The sequence below is a fragment of the Pongo pygmaeus genome, chromosome 5 (genome assembly GCF_028885625.2).
Source record: "Pongo pygmaeus isolate AG05252 chromosome 5, NHGRI_mPonPyg2-v2.0_pri, whole genome shotgun sequence".
In the NCBI taxonomy this organism is placed as follows: Eukaryota; Metazoa; Chordata; class Mammalia; order Primates; family Hominidae; genus Pongo; species Pongo pygmaeus.
The window spans coordinates 42,923,569-42,942,728 of record NC_072378.2 but is presented as its reverse complement, the minus strand read 5'-3'; the positions used below and the strand labels follow the sequence as shown (position 1 = coordinate 42,942,728).

General features: G+C 40.3%; 1 protein-coding gene across 7 annotated transcripts in view; it reads right to left on the bottom strand.

Annotated features, from left to right (window-relative positions):
* The window catches only part of UBR2 (ubiquitin protein ligase E3 component n-recognin 2), a 129,044-nt gene extending 114,153 nt beyond the window's left edge, over window positions 1-14,891 (bottom strand). For 5 of the 7 annotated variants that reach the window (XR_010126837.1, XR_010126838.1, XR_010126839.1 and 2 more), the window contains exons 1-2: window positions 14,405-14,874; window positions 4,700-4,959 (exon numbers count right to left, since the gene is read on the bottom strand). Coding sequence is in view for 4 of the 7 variants with exons in the window: in XM_054493389.2 (XP_054349364.2) it covers window positions 4,700-4,959; window positions 14,405-14,482 (338 nt within the window). In the remaining 3 variants the exon portion in view is untranslated. Of the gene's footprint in view, window positions 1-4,699; window positions 4,960-14,404 lie in introns of all 7 variants that reach the window. The other 2 variants (XM_054493387.2, XM_054493386.2) reach the window with 1 other exon arrangement.
* Window positions 14,892-19,160: the final 4,269 nt, after the last annotated feature.

The following is a 19,160-nucleotide window of genomic DNA, read 5'->3' as shown; positions in this document are numbered from 1 at the left end:
GCACCCCTCTGGCTTGAGATATTACTCATGGCTCAGTAATTTATATGAAGAAGAGTATTCAATTAAAAAAAACCTCACACATATCTATAGTTACCTATGTGCTTTCATACACATTACTTCATTTTATCCTAATGACTCAGGGAGGAAAAATCACCCTAAAAAACGTAAAAAAATCATTGCTAAAGACACTTCCAATGCTCATCCACATCCTAGTTTCATCTATCCCTGAGACTTAGGAGAATTACACTTTCCCGATCTGTTCTGTAGCTGGACAGAGGCATTAGGCCTAGTTTTGCCTAATGGGATTTGGGTAAGATCATAATTTCTGAGACAAAGCATTTATTTGCTGAGAATGATCTGCCAGCTCTATTCTGTTCTTGCTGTGGTGAACCCTGAAAGCATTACACTAAGCTTGTGGAAACATAAGATGGTGTGAAAAAACCACCTGGAGCAGAACCCTCTACTTATCACCCCACTCATCTGAATTGGTCACACAGTGTAAGTAATAAATATATCTTCGTACATAAAGTCTTTGGGATTGTAGAGTTGTTTATCATTTTTTAGCATAATCTCAACTGTCATGACCAACAGAATCAGAGTTAAAACATCCCAACAGAAAGAAATGATAAATGTTCAAAGTGATGGATATCCTAGTTACCTTGATTTGATCATTACACCTTATGTACATGTATCAAAATTACATATATCCCATAAATATGTACAATTATTATATACCAATACAAACCAGTATTAAAGTAAAAAAAAAAAAGCTACACAAAATTATTTAATAGTTAATAAAGCATCACAAAATACTATCTAGAAACAAAAATACTCCTGATGGCAGCATAAGCCACCCCCGCCCCCAATGCCGATTTCTGGTTATCTATAACATTCATGTAATACGTTTTTAAATGTTAAAAAAGAATGTTCTCAATTTAACTATACTAAAAAAACAGGGGGATGAAACCTTACTTCTCCATATCTTAAAAGAAGTATTAAGCTAAAAACTTAACTCATGAAAGTATGATTTCATATTCTACTCATGTTTTATTTTTCTTAATGGTTATAAAAAATGTCAAAATACACAATTATCAAAATCCACACTAAGATTTTTGCCCACTAAGATTTTTTACACTCTAAAACCATTTCTATTTAATAACGAATAACAAGGGCTAAGTTTGACCACTCTTTTCCTAATAGAGTACATAAAAAGTAGCTTACTGCCTACGAACACCACCCAGATGGCTTTTTTCTGACATCATGGAGACTTCAGAAAAATAATTTGTGACCAACACAATTTTAGAAACTATGAACAAATAACCCCCCATGGCAAAACTAATCTATGCCCTTCACAAATCCTTTTCCTAAGTACTATATATAAAAGATCCTTTAATATCATTCTTTCTCATTAAAGAAACCTTCCGCATTATGGATATCAGTCATCTTTATCCTGAAGGGTCTAGTTCAGAAACCTCCCCAGAATTCCAATAACCATATTTCATCTTTCCAAATAACAGACTCCGTGTCATTTTACCAGGGCACTGGGTTTCATGGAAACACCTACTTTTAAAATGAGATATTCATCCCCAGCACCCAGCATGGCCATTTACTATGAGTTTACTGTGTGCCAAGTATTGCGTAAAGTACTACACACAAAGGATCTCACTTACCCTCTCAACAATGTAATAAAGAACCTGGCTGGTCTTTGATCTGGTTTCCTGGGAGGTAACCTCTAAATCCCTGGCATTACTTATGTGATCAGAGTGTCTGTTATTTGTGGGACCCCCACAAATAAGAAAAACTATACATCCTACAACAAGGCTTACTCTGGATCTGCCCTAACAAAACAGGAGGGAAGCCGGGCATGGTGGCTCAAGGCCTTTAATCCCAGCACTTTGAGAGGCTGAGGCAGGTGGATCACTTGAGGTCAGGAATTCAAGACAAGCCTGGCCAATGTGGTGAAACCCATCCCTATTAAAAATACACAGATTAGCCAGTGTGCGCCTGTAGTTCCATCTACTCCCATCTACTCGGGAGGCAGAGGCAGGAGAATCACTTGAATCCGGGAGGCAGAGTTTGCAGTGAGCCGATATCATGCCACTACAATCCAGCCTGGGCTACGGGGTGAGACTCCATCTCAAAAAAAAAAAAAAAAAAAAAAAGAAGGAAAGGCCACTGTGGCCCAGTACTGAACACAAAATCCAAATGGGGTAAAGGAGGGCAATTATGCAGAGAGTTGGGCAGCAGCAGCAGCAGAATGGTTGCATACAGGGGAATAATTAAATAAGCAAATATTCTGAGGAAAATGAGAATCAGGTTTTCTCTTGTCAGAGAAGGAAATTAAAAATATGCAAAGGAAGAAAACTAGAAAGAACCTTAGATGGGAATGGGAGAGATCACTACAGATGCATGGTTTTCAATATCTATTTCAATACATTTATACAGATAGGTATAAAATAAAGCTCCACTGAGACAGCCTGAGAGTTATAACACCAACAGCAACATGCACAATACCATCTTATTTGTAAACACCAATTTCCACTAAAAAGAACAAGGATCCTTGGCAAAATGGTTGATTTCAGGGTTGGGGCAGGAGAAAGCTCAAGATTGCCTGGGACATCTTGTTGTACCAGGAAGAAAAGAAAAAACAGAAGGGAAAAGGAAAGGAAAAGAAAAAGAGCTCAAAGGATGATAGAGATACGAAAAAGAACAAAGATAGCTTGAAGGGGCTCCTATTGACCAAATCTAGGACAATTTGAGCATAATAATGAGATCCCACAAATACTGATATAAATAAATAAATTGAAAGTTTGATAATGAAGAGGATACTTAATAGTCTCAAAGTACTTCCCAACAACACACTTATTGATCACATAGGGGAAAAGAGTAACATTACAGTGGAGAAGTCTTGCACACATCCCTTTAATCAAGTGATCAATATCACCAGTTGTAGAACTAATGAAAATCATATATACCACCTGACAGGGTTAAAACACATGATTTCTGTGGCACTCCTGTCACAGATGCAACTTGAATCTAATTATGAAAACCAGACAAACCCAAATTGAGGGGACATTGACAAAATAACTGGTCTGTAATCTTCAAAAGTGTCAAGATCATGAAAGTCACAGAAAAACTGAGGAAACAATCCAGATTGAAGATTAAAAGACAAGATATACAAATGAATAATTTGGAACTAGATCCTATTAATACAAAGAACATTACTGAACAATGGGGTCTCAATTTCCTATCTGTAAATTATGAGGTTCAACTAGGTCTACTGCTCCAAACATCAACAGAATATTCAAAGTGGTTTCTGTAATAGCAAACAAAAAACTAGGTCTAATAGTTTTTCAATATATATATACTGTTCTCTATTGATATTCTAAATGCGCTAATAAAGCAAGCTACCATAGATACCCAGAGGCTTTCACCAAAATTAGCTTATTAAATTTAAGTTTTACAGGAAAAAGTTTAAAGGAAAAAGTTAAATAATGTCTCCATCAACAACACATCTACACAAAAGAATATTATCTAGCTACATAAGCTGATACGGAAAGATGTTAAGCTATGGCTAAATACAGAAAAGAAAATTTAGCTCAGTATATGTAACATACTCCCATCTGTATTTATGTATGTAGGTTTAAAGTTGCCATATATCTTGGCCTATATACACAAAGAAAATTTCTGAAAGAGGCTGGGTACAGTGGCTCATGCCTGTAATCCAGCACTTTGGGAGGCCAAGGCAGGTGGATCATCTGAGGTCAGGAGTTTGAGACCAGCCTGGCCAACATGCTGAAACCCCATCTCTATTAAAAATACAAAAATTAACTGGGCATGGTGGTGGGCTATGCCTGTAATCCCAGCTAGTCGGGAGGCTGAGGCAGGAGGATCGCTTGAACCTGGCAGATAGAGGTTGCAGTGAGCTGAGATCGCGCCACTGCACTCCAGCCTGGGTGACAGGGCAAGACCATCTCAAAAAAAAAAAAAAAAAAAAAAGGAAAATTTCTGAAATGATATATGGGAAAATGTTAACAATGATTAATTCTGGAAAATTGGACAGTCAAAAAGGGGACAAGGCACTTTATTCTCCATCTTCTACCCTTGTATACTCAATTTTCACCAAGAAATTTAAAAAAGAAAAGTCTTCCTAACAACAGTAAATGCATACAGTACCCAGATCTTGGTTTCTAACTACCATTCCCAAATGAAAGAAAAATCTTTAAAGAAATAGCTGATTCTATATATGGGTCAGAGCAAGTACAAAGTCAGCTGGGGGCATCTTGTTGTGCCAGAAAGGAAAGAAGCACCCAGAAACTAATGAAGGCATGTGAAAAAGACAAGCTGGTGTGACGGGGCTCTCACTAGCCAAATCTATGGCAATTTGAACATCAGAATTACTGTAACTAAAAAATATCAAGAAAAGCAAGAAAGTGATTGCAAGAGTCAAGATGTCAGTTAATTATGGGGGAAGGAAGAAAGCACACAGTGGGCTTCGAGAATGCTGGTGACAATATTTTTTTGATCAAGATAATTACAAAAATGTTTGCTTTATTTATTAAATAGCACGTATTTGTAATACAGATTTTTAAGCAGATATGGTATCTCATAATTTTTAAACAAAAACTTTAAAGTTCCAGGGAAAAAAAGAGGTCAAATAAAACAAGAGCCTCCTAGAAAGAAAATTAAAATATTTTACCTGCAAGAATATGTAGGCTCTCCTACTTTAAAAACACGACCACAAAGATGAGAAGGTTTGTTTGCTTGCTCAAGTTTTGGAAATCCAAATGCAGGATCTTCACCACAAAGGTACCATTCCATTGGTCCCAACAAAACATGCTGTGCCAGCATGTCTTCTTTCTGTGGAAAAGGGTTGGGACCCCTGCAGTAGATTTTGGGTACATAGTGGGCTAAATGCTGGTACACTTCTCTAGTGAGGTCAGTTGCTTGCAGCCATTTCTTTAAAAGAAGAAAAAAGAAGAAATGGTTTTAAACACCAACAAACTAATTTGAACAAATTCACCCTACTTTCTTTTAGGTACAAAAATAATGACAAAAGCATATTAAAATATTTTGTTTACAACACTCACCACTGTACGTTAGAAATTTAATCTATTAAAATGCCAAGTATGTTTAAATCCTACTTTTAAGTAAAATTAAAATGAAACAAGCCTCCCTCCTTCCCTGCAAAATGACTCTTGAAGCAACCTTCTCTAGGCAGTACCAGAAAATAATTACAAGAAATCACTATATAAGACATGAACCATTGAGCTCACCTGACGTCCTTCCTAATGCTTTGCTCAAATGTTATTCTCATTGTGATATGAATTCTCATGTCAGTTTGTCCACAGGAAGAGTGTACGGTGAATATGAACAGCCAATATGTACGGCGAACATGAACAGCCAATATACATTTCTTAATGATTGATAAACAAGTTTATATACCAGTCTCTTAAGAATAAGTCAGTCCACAAGAGACTGTTGTACCAATTATGCCTTCTTTCTCTGATCAGCCTCTCTCTATAAGGCCTTTTCCATTTGCTCTCCCCACTAAAAACAAATTTTAAAGCATGATTCTACTTAGATCTCATAGGCACCAACTCAATAACTGAATGCATGATCTCCCCTGCATGCTCCACCAAAATCTGTTATTTTCTCCATTTCCCTATTTTAGCTCAACCTGGGTATCCACACTGAAAAATCTGAAAAGCTTCCCAGCACTTTGGGAGGCCAGGCCAAGCGGATCACCTGAGGTCAGGAGTTCAAGACCAGCCTGGCCAACATGGTGAAGTCTCTTCTCTACTAAAAATATAAAAATTAGCTGGGTGTGGTGGCGCATGCCTGTAATCCCAGTTACTCGAGAGGCGGAGGCAGGAGAAATCGCTTAAACCCAGGAGGCAGAGGTTGTAGTGAGCCAAGATCCAGCCTGGGCAACAGAGCAAGAGTCTGTCTCAAAGGACAAAAAAAAAAAGACTCACTTCTGCTAGAATGCAGTTAACTGAACCGTGAACAAAACCCACAGATGGAGGGAAAGAAGAAGGGGGAAGTGGGTTGAAAAACTACCTATTGGGTACTATGCTCACTACCCGGGTGCAATATACTCATGTAACAAACCTGCACATGTATTCCTTAAATCTAAAGTAAAAGCTGAAATTAAAAAAAAACCTCCAATGTTTACCTATGGATTACCACCTAAATTCCAGTTACATTTTTATTTAAAAAAAAAAAAAAGAGTATGTTCAAGTGATATCTAACATCATAAGAAGTCAACATAAGGTCTTCATTTTAGCTATTACTTGTACATTCTTCAGACCACTCCTAAAAACAAGATACAGAGAGATTTTAAATATGCATGAGGTGATGTATATTAACTTTCTAGTCAATTTCTGTTTTCAGGGAACTTTTACTAAAAATGTAAAAATTGTGCTCATAAGTTAAGGGACTGGATAGAAGCTTATAACCAAAAACAGTGCAAGAGTTTTCACACTTAAAGTGAAACTAAACTATTTTCCAAATATTACTAACATTGTTGTGTTTACATTATGCAAGTAGGAAAAAGACTAAATTACTTTCAAAACAACAGCATTTCTTCCCTGGTGGCCAAGTGGTTAGGGAAAAAAAATAAATAAATAAAAATAAAAGAGCAGCAGCAGCAGCATTTCTTAGGAGACAATCCTACAGGCTTTAAGTATTCTCTCCCTTCAGAGTGACTCAATCAAAATTTTATATATACATACACATCCTTTAAGCTCAGTAATTATAAAGAGGACAAGTTTTGAAAAAAGAAAAAGCAGAGTCCTCAACAAGCATACTAGAATCTTATTCTTTGAGCTAAAAGACCTCTTTCTTGGCCTCATTCAAAGGTAAATGTCTCATTTTTCACCCACTGTCAGCAAACCAAAACAAGAATGAAGGTAGTCAAATGATCCTAAGTGCTTTTTTCTTTTTTCTTTGAATCTCGTGCTTTCACCCAGGCTGGAGTACAGTAGTACGATCTCGGCTCACTGCAACCTCTGCCTCCCAGGTTCAAGTGATTCTCCTGCCTCAGCCTCCTGAGTAGCTGGGGTTACAGGTGTGCACCACCACACTCGGCTAATTTTTCTATTTTTAGTAGAGACAAGGTTTCACTATGTTGACCAGGCTTGTCTCAAACTCCTGACATCAGGTGATCCGCCCACCTCGGCCTCCCAAAGGTGCTGGGATTCAATTTACTCTTTATGAAAGAAAAATTAAGCAGTAAGACCAAAATAATTCACCTCCATGATCCTAGAAAGTTAAGTGCTTCAGACTTTTTTTAAAAACATATTGAAAGATTTTATTTAAAAACCAGTTTTTTCCTTATATTTTATGTTCCCATTCCTGTAAAACTTCACTGTTGCAGAATTTTAATACAAGAATGAAAGGTTTCTTTAGAAGGGATGCTTTCTTTTTTTTTTTTTTGAGACGGAGTCCTGCTCTGTCGCCCAGGCTGGAGTGCAGTGGTGCGATCTCGGCTCACTGAAAGCTCTGCCTCCCAGGTTCACGCCATTCTCCTGCCTCAGCCTCCCGAGTAGCTGGGACTACAGGCTAGAAGGGATGCTTTCTAAAAAAAATTATGTAGTCTAGTGACTGTAACAAGAGAGCAAATTTGTTCATAGATTTCTTCAACAAAAATTCAGACGTTAGTATCAGCTTCTGGTTAAGAAAAAAAAAAAAATCGGCCAGGCCCAGTGGCTCATGCCTGTAATCCCAGCACTTAGGAGGCCAAGGCGGGTGGCTCATTTGAGTTCAGAGGTTCGAGACTAGCTTGGGCAATATGGCAAAACCTCGTCTCCACTAAAAATAAAAGAAAATTAGCTGGGCATGGTGGTGCACGCCCGTAGTCCCAGCTACTTAGGAGGCTGAGGTGGGAGGATCACCTGAGCCCCGGAGGTTGAGGCTTCAGTGAAGCATGATCACACCACTGCACTTCAGCCTGGGTGACAGAGTGAGATCCTGTCTCAAAAAACAAACAACAAAAAAAAACTAGCCACTTTACATAAAAATATTATTAGTAAAACAAGCAAGTATTTCACTCTTTATTACATATTATTATAAATAACAAGACTTAAAAGTCTGGTCCAAGAAAGGCATGCATATGCTCCCCATTTTTTAAATCTTTACTACTCCTGGGCACAGTGGCTCACGCCTGTAATCCCAGCACTTTGGGAGGCCAAGGTGGGCAGATCACTTGAGGCCAGAAGTTCGAGACCACCATGGCCAACACGGGGAAACCCCATCTCTACTAAAAATACAAAAATTAGCCAGGAGTGGTGGTGCACGCCTGTAATCCCAGCTATTCAGGAGGCTGAGGCAAAAGAATCGCCTGAACTCAGGAGGCGGATGTTGCAGTGAGCCTAGATCGTGCCACTATACTCCAGCCTGGAGGACAGAGTGAGACTCCGTCTCAAAACCAAAAACTTTACTACCATTGTATGAAAAATTCACCATCACCTAAAAGATTTGGGCTCTATTACAGGCACTTTAAGCTGATTAAACATACATACTTAATATAAAAAGCAAGAAAAATTTACGACTGTCTTTCAGAAGTAGCTCACACATTTCCCCAAAGAATAAAATCTATAGCTTTTCATATTAGTTCTCACTAACATACGCTAACTGCAACTGTTTCTTCAACATGAAAAATTGAGATTTCCAGTTTGGTTGGCATTTTAATTTGTCTTTATTTCAGACACTTGTAGCTGTCACACCCATGTGGCACAAGAGAGTAATAAGCATTCACTATCTTATTAGAAGTCCCTCTTAAGGGAAGTAAAGAAACTGTCAACTCATTCCTCTAAAGTAAACATGTTATGACAATGTTTCCAGGAGCTTTTCCTCTATTGAATACTAAATTTAAGCCTTGGGATAGAAAGCAAGTACAATAAAATAAAAATGAAATGAAAAATGAAAGAATCCCTACAGGTTAGTTAGCCTTTTATTACAGTCTCTATTATTCTATACCCAATTAAAATTGTATCCTTTAACTACTTTTGGTTTTGCTTTCAAACAAGGATAAGCAACATGTAAGTTAATCATAAAACAACTGGTGCTCATAACCATAAAAACAATAGTGTTCAAGTGGGAGTTTTGGGGAATATATTGAGAAAAAATTTAAACAAATTATATTAAGAGCTCTACAAATTAAGGAGAGTATTTACAAATAAAAATAATATAGAAATTTAATAGGTCAAAAGACTAATTGAAAATGGGCAAAGAAGATATAAAAATGGCCAATAAGCTCATAAAAAGATGTTCCAACATGACTCATGAGGGAAATGCAAATCAAAACCACAATGAGAAGGCATAACACCCAAAAGTATGGCTGTAATCAAAACACAGGCAAAAACAAGTGTTGGCAAGGATGTGGAGAAATCGGAACTCTCACGCACTACTGGTGGGAATGTAAAACAATGCAACTGCTTTGGAAAAATCTGGCAGTTCTTCAAAATAGTTAACATATGACCCACCAATTTCACTTCTAGGTATGTATATACCCAAGAGAAACAAAAGCATATGTCCCCACAAAAATTTGTAAAAAATGTTCACAGCAACATGATTCACAATACCCAAAAAGTAGAAACAACCCAAATATTCACCAACTGATGAACAGATAAATAATATATGGTTTATCTATACAAAGGAATGTCATTTGGCAATAAAAAGGAATGAATTACTGACACAGGTTGAGCATCCCTAATTTGAAAATGTGAAATCCAAAATGATCCAAAATCTGAAACTTTGCGTGCCCGCACGATGCTCAAAGAAGTGCTCATTAGAACATTTGGATTTTGGATTAAGGATGCTCAACTGGTATAACTGCAAATATTTTAAAATCCAAAAAAGTCCAAAATCCAGAACACTTCTGGTGGCAAGCGTAACGATACTCAACCTGTACATGGTACAACATGGGTAAATATTTTATTTTTATTTTTTATTTTTTTTTGAGACGGAGTCTCGCTCTGTCGCCCAGGCTGGAGTGCAGTGGCGCGATCTTGACTCACTGCAAGCTCCGCCTCCTGGGTTCACGCCATTCTCCTACCTCAGCCTCCCAAGTAGCTGGGACCACAGGCACCTGCCACCATGGCCGGCTAATTTTTTGTATTTTTTAGTAGAGACAGAGTTTCACCATGTTAGCCAGGATGGTCTCGATCTCCTGACCTTGTGATCTACCTGCCTTGGCCTCCCAAAGTGCTGGAATTACAGGTGTGAGCCACCACGCCCGGCCCAACATGGATAAATATTTAAAACATTATCCTAAGAGAAAGAAGTCAGCCACAAATGACAATATGTTGAATTCCATTTATACGAAATATCCAGCATAGGCAAATCTACGGAGACAAAAATTAGTAGTTGATTAGACCTCAGGAGTTTAGGTGCGAATGGGAAGTGACTGCCAATAGGTACAGGATTTCTTTTTTGGGTGATAAAAATGTCCTAAAATTGATCATAGTGATGATTGCACAAATCTGAATATACTAAAAACCACTGAATTGAACTGTATAGTATGTGAGTTACATCTCAATAAAACGGTTTAAAAAATGTACAGCAAAAAGATAACCAATACAGACCTAAAACTCTACATAAAACTTAATAAATTCATTATTTATTAAGAAAAAAATTTTTTTTGAAGACAGGGTCTCACTCTATCACCCAAGATGGAGTACAGTGGCATGATCATTGCTCACTGTAACTTCTAACACCTGGGCTCAAGCGATCCTCCCTGCTTAGCCTTCTGAGTAGCTAGGACTGCAAGTTCATCCCACCACACCCAGCTTATTTATTTTATTTTATTTTATTTTTTTTAGTAGAGACAGGGTATAGCTACGTTGCCCAGGCTGGTCTCAAACTCTTAGACTTAAGCAGTCCTCCCACCTTAGCCTCCCAAATAGCTGGGATTACTGGCATGAGCCAGTGCTCCCAACCTGTATTTCTTTTATACTCAGGGAAAAAGATGGGGTCCTGCTCTGTCGCCCAGGCTGGAGTGCAGTGGCGCGATCTCAGCTCCCTGCAACCTCAGCCTCCTGGGTTCAAGCAACTCTCCTGCCTCAGCCTCCCGAATAGCTGGGATTACAGGGGTGCACCACCATGCCTGAGTAATTTTTGTATTTTTAGTAGAGACAGGGTTTCACCATGTTGGCCAGGATGGTCTCTATCTCTTGACCTTGTGATCTGCCCGCCTCGGCCTCCCAAAGTGCTGGGATTACAGGCATGAGCCACCACGCCCGGCATGTTTACTTTTAAAACTGTAATCACTCATTGGAACATACTATAACCATATGTAGTATGGAAAGTAAACAGAGCCAAGAAATGTTGGGAAAGTCATATTTATGGAGTCAATTCTAACAAGAAAAGAGAACAATGAGAAGAGAGGGCCACTGTAATATCCTAAACTTACAAATATTCAAGAGTCAGCTTAGATACTTTTCTTTGTGAGGCATACTAGCTGGAATGGATGGGATCACAAAAAGTTCTTCCTCCTTATAACAGGAATAAGAAAAGTGGTGTGTAAATGAAATGTGAAAAGGATGACACTAGTGCTCATTAGGTGATTTTTAAATGGAAGTGATCCTAACAAATTACCAATGACAGAGGTCTAAAGCCTGCAATCACTGTTTTCTCTACATGTTTCTCTTCCCTAAAATGTGCTTTCAACCTAAGAGAAAACTTTATTAATTTAAATGTGTGATAAAAAGCTGAAGCCTAAGCTGAAAAAACAGTTTTAAATGTTAGGTGTTTTAATTTAATACAGACAGTAAAGTCCTCACAAAGTAAGGCAAGATTAAGGTTATATAGTTGAAGGAATTTTATATTTTAATATTGGTTTTCGAGGTAGGAGGATCTCTTGAGCCTAGGAGGTCAAGGCTGCAGTGAGCTATGATTATGTCACTGTACTCTAGTCTGGGCAACAGTGCAAGACCCGATCTCTTACCAAAAAAAGAAAAAAAAAAAAAAGAGTTTGTATCTTCTCTATTTGAGAGAATTCTGTTGACCTTTAGACTAAACTTTAAAAAAAAACTTATTGTTCAGAAAGGCATTTAAAAGTAAACAGCGTAGGCCGTGTGCGGTGGCTCACGCCTGTAATCCCAGCACTTTGGGAGGCCGAGGCAGATGGATCACCTGAGGTCAGGAGTTCGAGACCATCCTGGCCAACGTGGTGAAACCCTGTGTCTACTAAAAATACAAACATTAGTCAGGCGTGGTGGCGCACGCCTGTAATCCCAGCTGTAATTCGGGAGGCTGAGGCAGGAGAATCACTTGAACCCCGGAGGCGGAGGTTGCAGTGAGCCAAGATCGTGCCATTGCACTTCAGCCTGGCGACAGAGCAAGACTCTGTCTCAAAAAAACAAATAAAAAAAAAAGTAAACAGGGTAAAATGTAGCTCAGATTATGATCTTCACAAACTCAAATGAAGTCCAAACTGGTAATTTTTTGTTGCATTTTCCTTGATTTTTCCCTACTGCATCCGCTTGAGAATTTCAGTGAACAAGAACTAGGAGCACTGGCCTCCAGCACTACTTTTATAACCAGTTTCCTCAGGAGCCTCTACAAATTGGAGAACCTCTAATCACTTGATAGTTTGCACTTTTAGAATGGGATAACGGAATTTGTACCCTGTATCACTGGGCCAAGACAAAAAATTCAGTGAGAGAAAAAAACCACAACAGTACTTTGAGGTAAGCAACAGATATCAATTAGAAGAGGCATGGAGAGCAAACAGCTGTCATTATTATTTAACAGTTTACTTGTAACACTACTTTCATTTTCTTTTTTCAAATCTCCGATAAACGAAAGGCAGAAATTCCTTGAGTTGTGCAACATTAAGTAGAAAGTAAATGAAAACAGACCTAGGCTAAACAAGTAAGTAGGTTTAAAAAAACACACCAAGGCAGGGCGCAGTGGCTCACGCCTGTAATCCCAGCACTTTGGGAGGCCCAAGCAGGTGGATCACCTGAGGTCGGGAGTTTGAGACCACCCTGACCAACATGGAGAAACCCCAACTCTACTAAAAATACAAAATTAGCCGGGCGTGGTGGTGCATGCCTGTAATCCCAGCTATTCGAGAGGCTGAGGCAGGAGAATCGCTTGAACCCGGGAGACGGAGGTTGCGGTGAGCTGAGATCGCGCTATTGCACTCCAGCCTGGGCATCGAAAGCGAAACTCCGTCTCAAAAACAAAAACAAACAACAACAAAACACACCCAAACAAGCAAAGATTCAGCATTTAACAACGTATTTCTTTAAAGTTTTCACCTCTACTCCTGACATTTCTTTCTACCCGGACTTAATGTCCTCACCAATTCACGCAAAATAACTACTCACTGACCAACAGCTCCACAGTGCCCCCAATCCCAAATTTTGTTCGTAGCATTCAGATTGCTGACTTTTATTCACGGGTCACTCCCTTCCTAGCAGCCTCTTTAATTGGAGGTCTTAGAGGTGGGGCCCAAGCTGTCTTGGTCCATTCATAATCATTTTCGGCAATCTCTTCTAATGGAACGTTCCCTGTCCTTATTGGGGAAAGATGCCGTCGAGTTTATTACTCTACAACTCTGCTATTTACACTAGCATATTCATATTACAGTTTTAATGCAATAGTGCGTTTGAATGGTTTTACGTTTGGAGCATAACTGCTCCTACCACACTGTGACCAATTCTCACGTTTAGCTCATACAATATTTGTTGAAAGCTGCTCTATCTACGTTATATAACATTTGTTCTCCATCCAATTACCCCTAACTCCTAGAAAAAATATTTTTAAAATTTCCCAGCCTCCACGACTACTTTCTCATACTCAGTAAACTTTCCACACATGCATCAACGTTGTCAACTAATCAAACCGGTGCAAAAAAAAAGATAGCACTGAAAGGGATAACGAAGGGTAGTGTCGTTTGCCTTCTTGGTGCCTGGGGCAGTCCCAAAAACAAAGTAGGGGCTCGGTTAGGGTGGCATGTTTAGTCGGAGGAGCACACGGCTCCGCTTGTCTCAGGAAAAGCAATTAACTAGACAAAGTAGGGCAATTATACCAAAAACATAAGAAGCGTCTCTTTTCCTCTTCCAAGAGCTGATATAAAGGGCAAAGGCCCATGTGTTGCGAGACTTAATAGGAGGCTGGGGGAAAGGAGGTATGATGGAAGAGCCGTGGGTTCTCCTGGGCAGAAAGGGAAAGTAAACGTAGTGCACAGCGCAGCTCTGGCAGCTGTTGAAAATGGAAAGAGAAGGGCAGGATCGGTGGCCTCCCCGGGCTATTACCCCACAAGGCGAGGGCCGGCGCAGCTGTTTCCCCAAGTCTGGGCCGGGCTGCTCCAGGACGTCCAGGAGTCGGTTCCTCCCCGCGGGCGCGGCCTGCGAGGGGCAGACGCACCCGCCCGGGTCCCGGCACTCACCCCCGCAATCTCCTCGGCCGAACATTCCAGCAAACTCCGGTCGATGGCCTGCACCTCTGGCTCTAGCTCCGACGCCATCTTCTCTCCTCCTCCTCCCAGCGCTACCGCCGCCCGGAGAGCTGCAGCCTCACCTCGGCCCCGGCGGCCTCGACTGCCACCCCTGCCCCAGGCAATCAGTCCCGGAGCCGTCCAAGTGGCTGCAGGTGGAGCAAGAGAGGGAGAGAAGGGTGACGTGAGCCGGAAAAGAAGGACAGCGGCCTCCTGCGCTCCCTCCCAAGCTTAGCGCCCAAGAGTCAAGTCACTGGCTCGTCCCTGACCCAGGGAAGGACACAGAAAACCCCAGGCCTGACACTCTCGGTGGCCACTACCGCGTCCTGCACCGGGAAAGGGGCAATAACACCCAGGAGGCGAAGCGGAGCGTTGTGGGTACTGTAGTTCTGGGTACTGTAGGTACAGCACAGCCGGGAAAGAGGTGGTGTCCTAATACGGTGCCCCTCGAATGCATTGTGGGAGTTGTAGTCCATTCCCAAAGGGCGCTGGTTTAAATGGCAGATAAGCGGGCGGGGCTTTTCTGCCCAACGAGAATCATGGGAAGAGAGTCGTGGAAAGTAGCGCCCCCTGGAAAAAAGCCAAAGAGCAAGATACTGTGGGAACTGTAGTTTTATTCTCCGAATCTCGTTTGTTCATTTTTGTATCCCCAGCTTCAAGAACACTGCCTGGCACGTGGTAGACCCTCAAGGACTTGCCAGTCTGGCATAAGGTAGACACTCAAATATTTGTCAAAGGAATGAATGAATTACATTCTATTCCTGTGGTTCTATGTCCTGTCATCCATCGAACCCTCATCTTTTATACGAGTAATGGAGGTGAACATTACCCAGTTTTTTGAAGGTTTAAAACATGTTTTAAAAATTTTTTCAAACACTTTAGTGATGACCACTTATAAACTTTATCACAAATCTTGCTGCAAAGGAAAAAGAGCCTATTAGGCCAATTCAAAGATTTCCTCTTGATAGAGACATTTAATTTCGACAGATAATCAGACCAAGCTTGGTGGCTCATGCCTGTAATCCCAGCACTTTGGGAGGCCGAGGGGGGCAGACTACTTGAGCCCAGGAGTTTGAGACCACTTTGGACAACATAGCGAGACCCTCTTGATAAAAATCAAAAAATTAGCCAGGTGTGTGGCGCGCCTGTAGTCCCAGCTACTCGGGAAGCTGAGGCAGGAGGATTGCTTGAGCCCAGGCAGTTGAGGCCATCGTGAGCTGTGATCAGCCCACTGCACTCCAGCCTGCATGACATAGCTGAGACCCTGTATCAAAAAAGAAAAAAAAAAAAGAAAGAAATAGGTAAACCTTGTTAGACTAGCTATCAAAGAAAACTATGTTTAGTTAAAGGTAATTAGACTCTTGACTGACAGCTGGGTGACTGGGCTTCTTAGAAGTCTTCAATCTCTAGAGTTTGTCAGAAAATTGTTTACATCTTTTGTCAAGTGTGTTAATTTATTCCCAGAAGTAGGTTATAAATTACATATAGGGGGGAAAAGTCTAAGCCAGACCAGGTTTAGGACATGTTTACGTTTATGTTGTTTTGGGATTTTTTTTTAAACCAATACTATGATATTAACCAGGTTTTTTAAAAAGGAAATAAGAAATTATCTGTATCCCTGTAACCTCACAATACAATTAAGCCTTGTTATCACTTTTTAAAAGTAATATATATATATAACATCAGAAATTCAAACTCAAAAGGAATATTTTAAAAAAGGAAAATTGAAAACTTCCTATTCCTCTTACCCCAAGTCCCTCTCCCCAAAGAAAATCATTTTTAACACTTTCTTATGATTCTGTCCAGAAAAAAGTATGCACATATCTGAACAGATATTTATAATGAGATATCTTGAAATATTCTTCTATGTATTTTTCTTTTTTTGCCCAACTTCCTTACACTGATCCACTCAGGACAGAGTCAACTTGGAAGAAAACTGGGTTTGTCCCAGCCTAGAAGCAAAAACAACATCTCTTGAGGTGTCCTAACATAGAATTAAAGTCATTAATAGACTGTAAAGGCAATTTCTGTTCTTAACATTATTTGCTTCCTAACATTATTTGTTTCAGGCCGAGCATGGTGGCTCACACCTGTAATCCCAAAACTTTGGGAGGCCAAGATTGGAGGATAACTTGAGGCCAGGAGTTTAAGACCAGCCTGGGCAACATAGCAAGACCCCATCTCTACAAAAAAATTTAAAAATTAGCTGAGTATGGTGGCCCATGTCTGTAGTCCTAGCTAATTTGGGAGGCTGAGGCAGGAAGGATCACTTGAGCCTAGGAGTTCAAGCCTTTAGTTAGCTATGATTGTATCACTGAACTCTAACCTGGGTGAAAGAATGAGAGCCTGACTCAAAAAAAAAAAAAATTGTTTGCTTTGTGTGCCATAATTATGAATTTGGAGATCATCTTCACTTAGCATTAGTAGCATTAGCGGTGGGACTCTCCATATGTTAATACCTTCAAAATACTTTTTCATTTGCTTCTGCAAGGCCAGACAACCTAGAAAACATCATATACTCAGGACCAGGCACTCTAGGAGTATCCTATATCTAGGACCAATTGTACATCAGTTTCTAGACTTGAAGATTCCCTAATAGTATTAATTCACTTGTGTGCCATTTCTCTGTCTATAATTTTTGTTTGTTTTTTTGAGACAGAGTCTCACTTTGTTGCCCAGGCTGGAGTGCAATGGTGCAATCTTGACTCACTGCAACCTCTGCCTCCCGGATTCAAGCGATTCTCCTACCTCACCCTCCTAGGTAGCTGGGATTAGATGCGTTGGTGGTACAGTGGTGAGCATAGCTACCTTCTAAGTAGCTGGGATTATAGGCATGTGCCATCATGCCTGACTAATTTTTGTATTTTTAGTAGAGATGGGGTTTCACCATGTTGGTCAGGCTGGTCTCAAACTCCTGACCTCAGGTGTTCCACCCACCTCAGCCTCCCAAAGTGCTGGGATTACAGGTGTGAACCACAGTGCCCGGCCTGTCCATGAATTTTTAAGGAGAGTTCTTTTTCCTACTCAGAGTCAAGGTAAAGAGCTTCTTTGTCATTTTTGTATGCCAGTTGGTGGGTTTTTTTTCTAGTGTACCCTTTCACTGATACGACATTCCTTTGAAAGCCCTGGCTTTATGTAGGGGATCTCAGTTTCAATTCCAATGTTTCTTTGACCCAGGGTCTTGTTTTCTGTTCCCATGGGGGCATTAAAAGCTAAGCCCCAACTTCCAGTTAAATGTGGCAGATTGAATACCTCATGACAGTAAAGGGAGAAAAAAAGAAAAGAGAGGATGACAGCACCAAAAAATTTGGTGGAAAGCAAGTGGTTGAGAAGTAACTAAGAGAATGCTGAAACCTCCACTAGCAGTAGAGACACTAAGAGTCAAACTAATTAATATGCAGTACCCTGAAAGACTTAAAATTTGAGGCAGCATGTAACTCTGAAAGTGGGTGAAGATAATGCTAAAAGCAAGTTTATTGTTTGAAAGTCTGTATAGCAAGAAGTTAGATCTCATTTCCTACTCCGGAAGAAGACTGGAGCTTTATCCTCTAGAGTGACTACACTTGTCACTCTAGGGCCTTTTGACTGGGAGACACCAGACACAGCTGAGGACAGGGATACTGCACTGCATTCAAGAGAGGTAAATCAAAGTCTACATAGTGAACAGGGATAACCTAGCCTATTTCCCCGTTTGGCTCTGAGAACCTTAGTGGCCAGGCTTATACCTCCCAGGCAAGAGTTTGGGAGGGTCTTCTCCAGAGGCGTAGATTATCTCACCACCAAAAAAATCTGTAGAGGTCACGCCTGTAATCCCAGCACTTTGGGAGGCTGAGGCAGGTGGATCACCTGAGGTCAGGAGTTCAAGACCAGCCTGGCCAACATGATGAAACCCTGTCTTTACTGAAAATACAAAAAAAGCTGGGCATGGTGGTGGGCACCTGTAATTCCAGCTACTCGGGAGGCTGAAGCATGAGAGTCGCTTGAATCCAGGAGGTAGAGGTTGCAGTGAGCCGAGATTGTGCCACTACACTCCAGCCTGGGTAACAAGAGTGAAACTCCATCACAAAAAAAAAAAAAAAAAAAAAAATCTGTAGAGGATAAGACCCCAACAAAATGGTATAGTCAGTTCACTCTACCCATGCATAAAACTTCTGATCATATTTTTAGTAAGTCATTCTTAAATATGAATAGACAGGCAGTTGTGTACAGATACTTGAGCAAAGCCTATGGAAGAGAGACTAAACCAAAATGACAAAGGAAGAAACAGACACAAGTCAGAAAGTTGGAAAGAACTTTTACAAATGTTATTGAAATCACTGGAGGAGATAAGCAAAGATTTTATTTATATCCAAGAAAGAAGTACAGGAGGCTGGGGAAAAGGAGTTTTTTTTTGTTTTGTTTTGTTTTTTTTTAGACAAAGTTTCACTCTGTCACCAAGGAATTTCACTCAATTTTTCTTTTCTTTTCTTTTCTTTTCTTTTTTTTTTTTGAGACAGAGAGTCTCATTCTGTCATACAGGCTGGAGTGGGGTGGCATGATCTCAGCTCACTCCAACCTCCACTTCCCAGGTTCAAGTGATTCTTCTGTCTCAGCCTCCTGAGTAGCTGGGATTACAGCCACCTGCCACCACACCCAACTAATTAACTAATTTTTGTTTTTTTCAGTAGAGACAGGGCTTCACCATGTTGGCCAGGTTGGTCTGGAACTC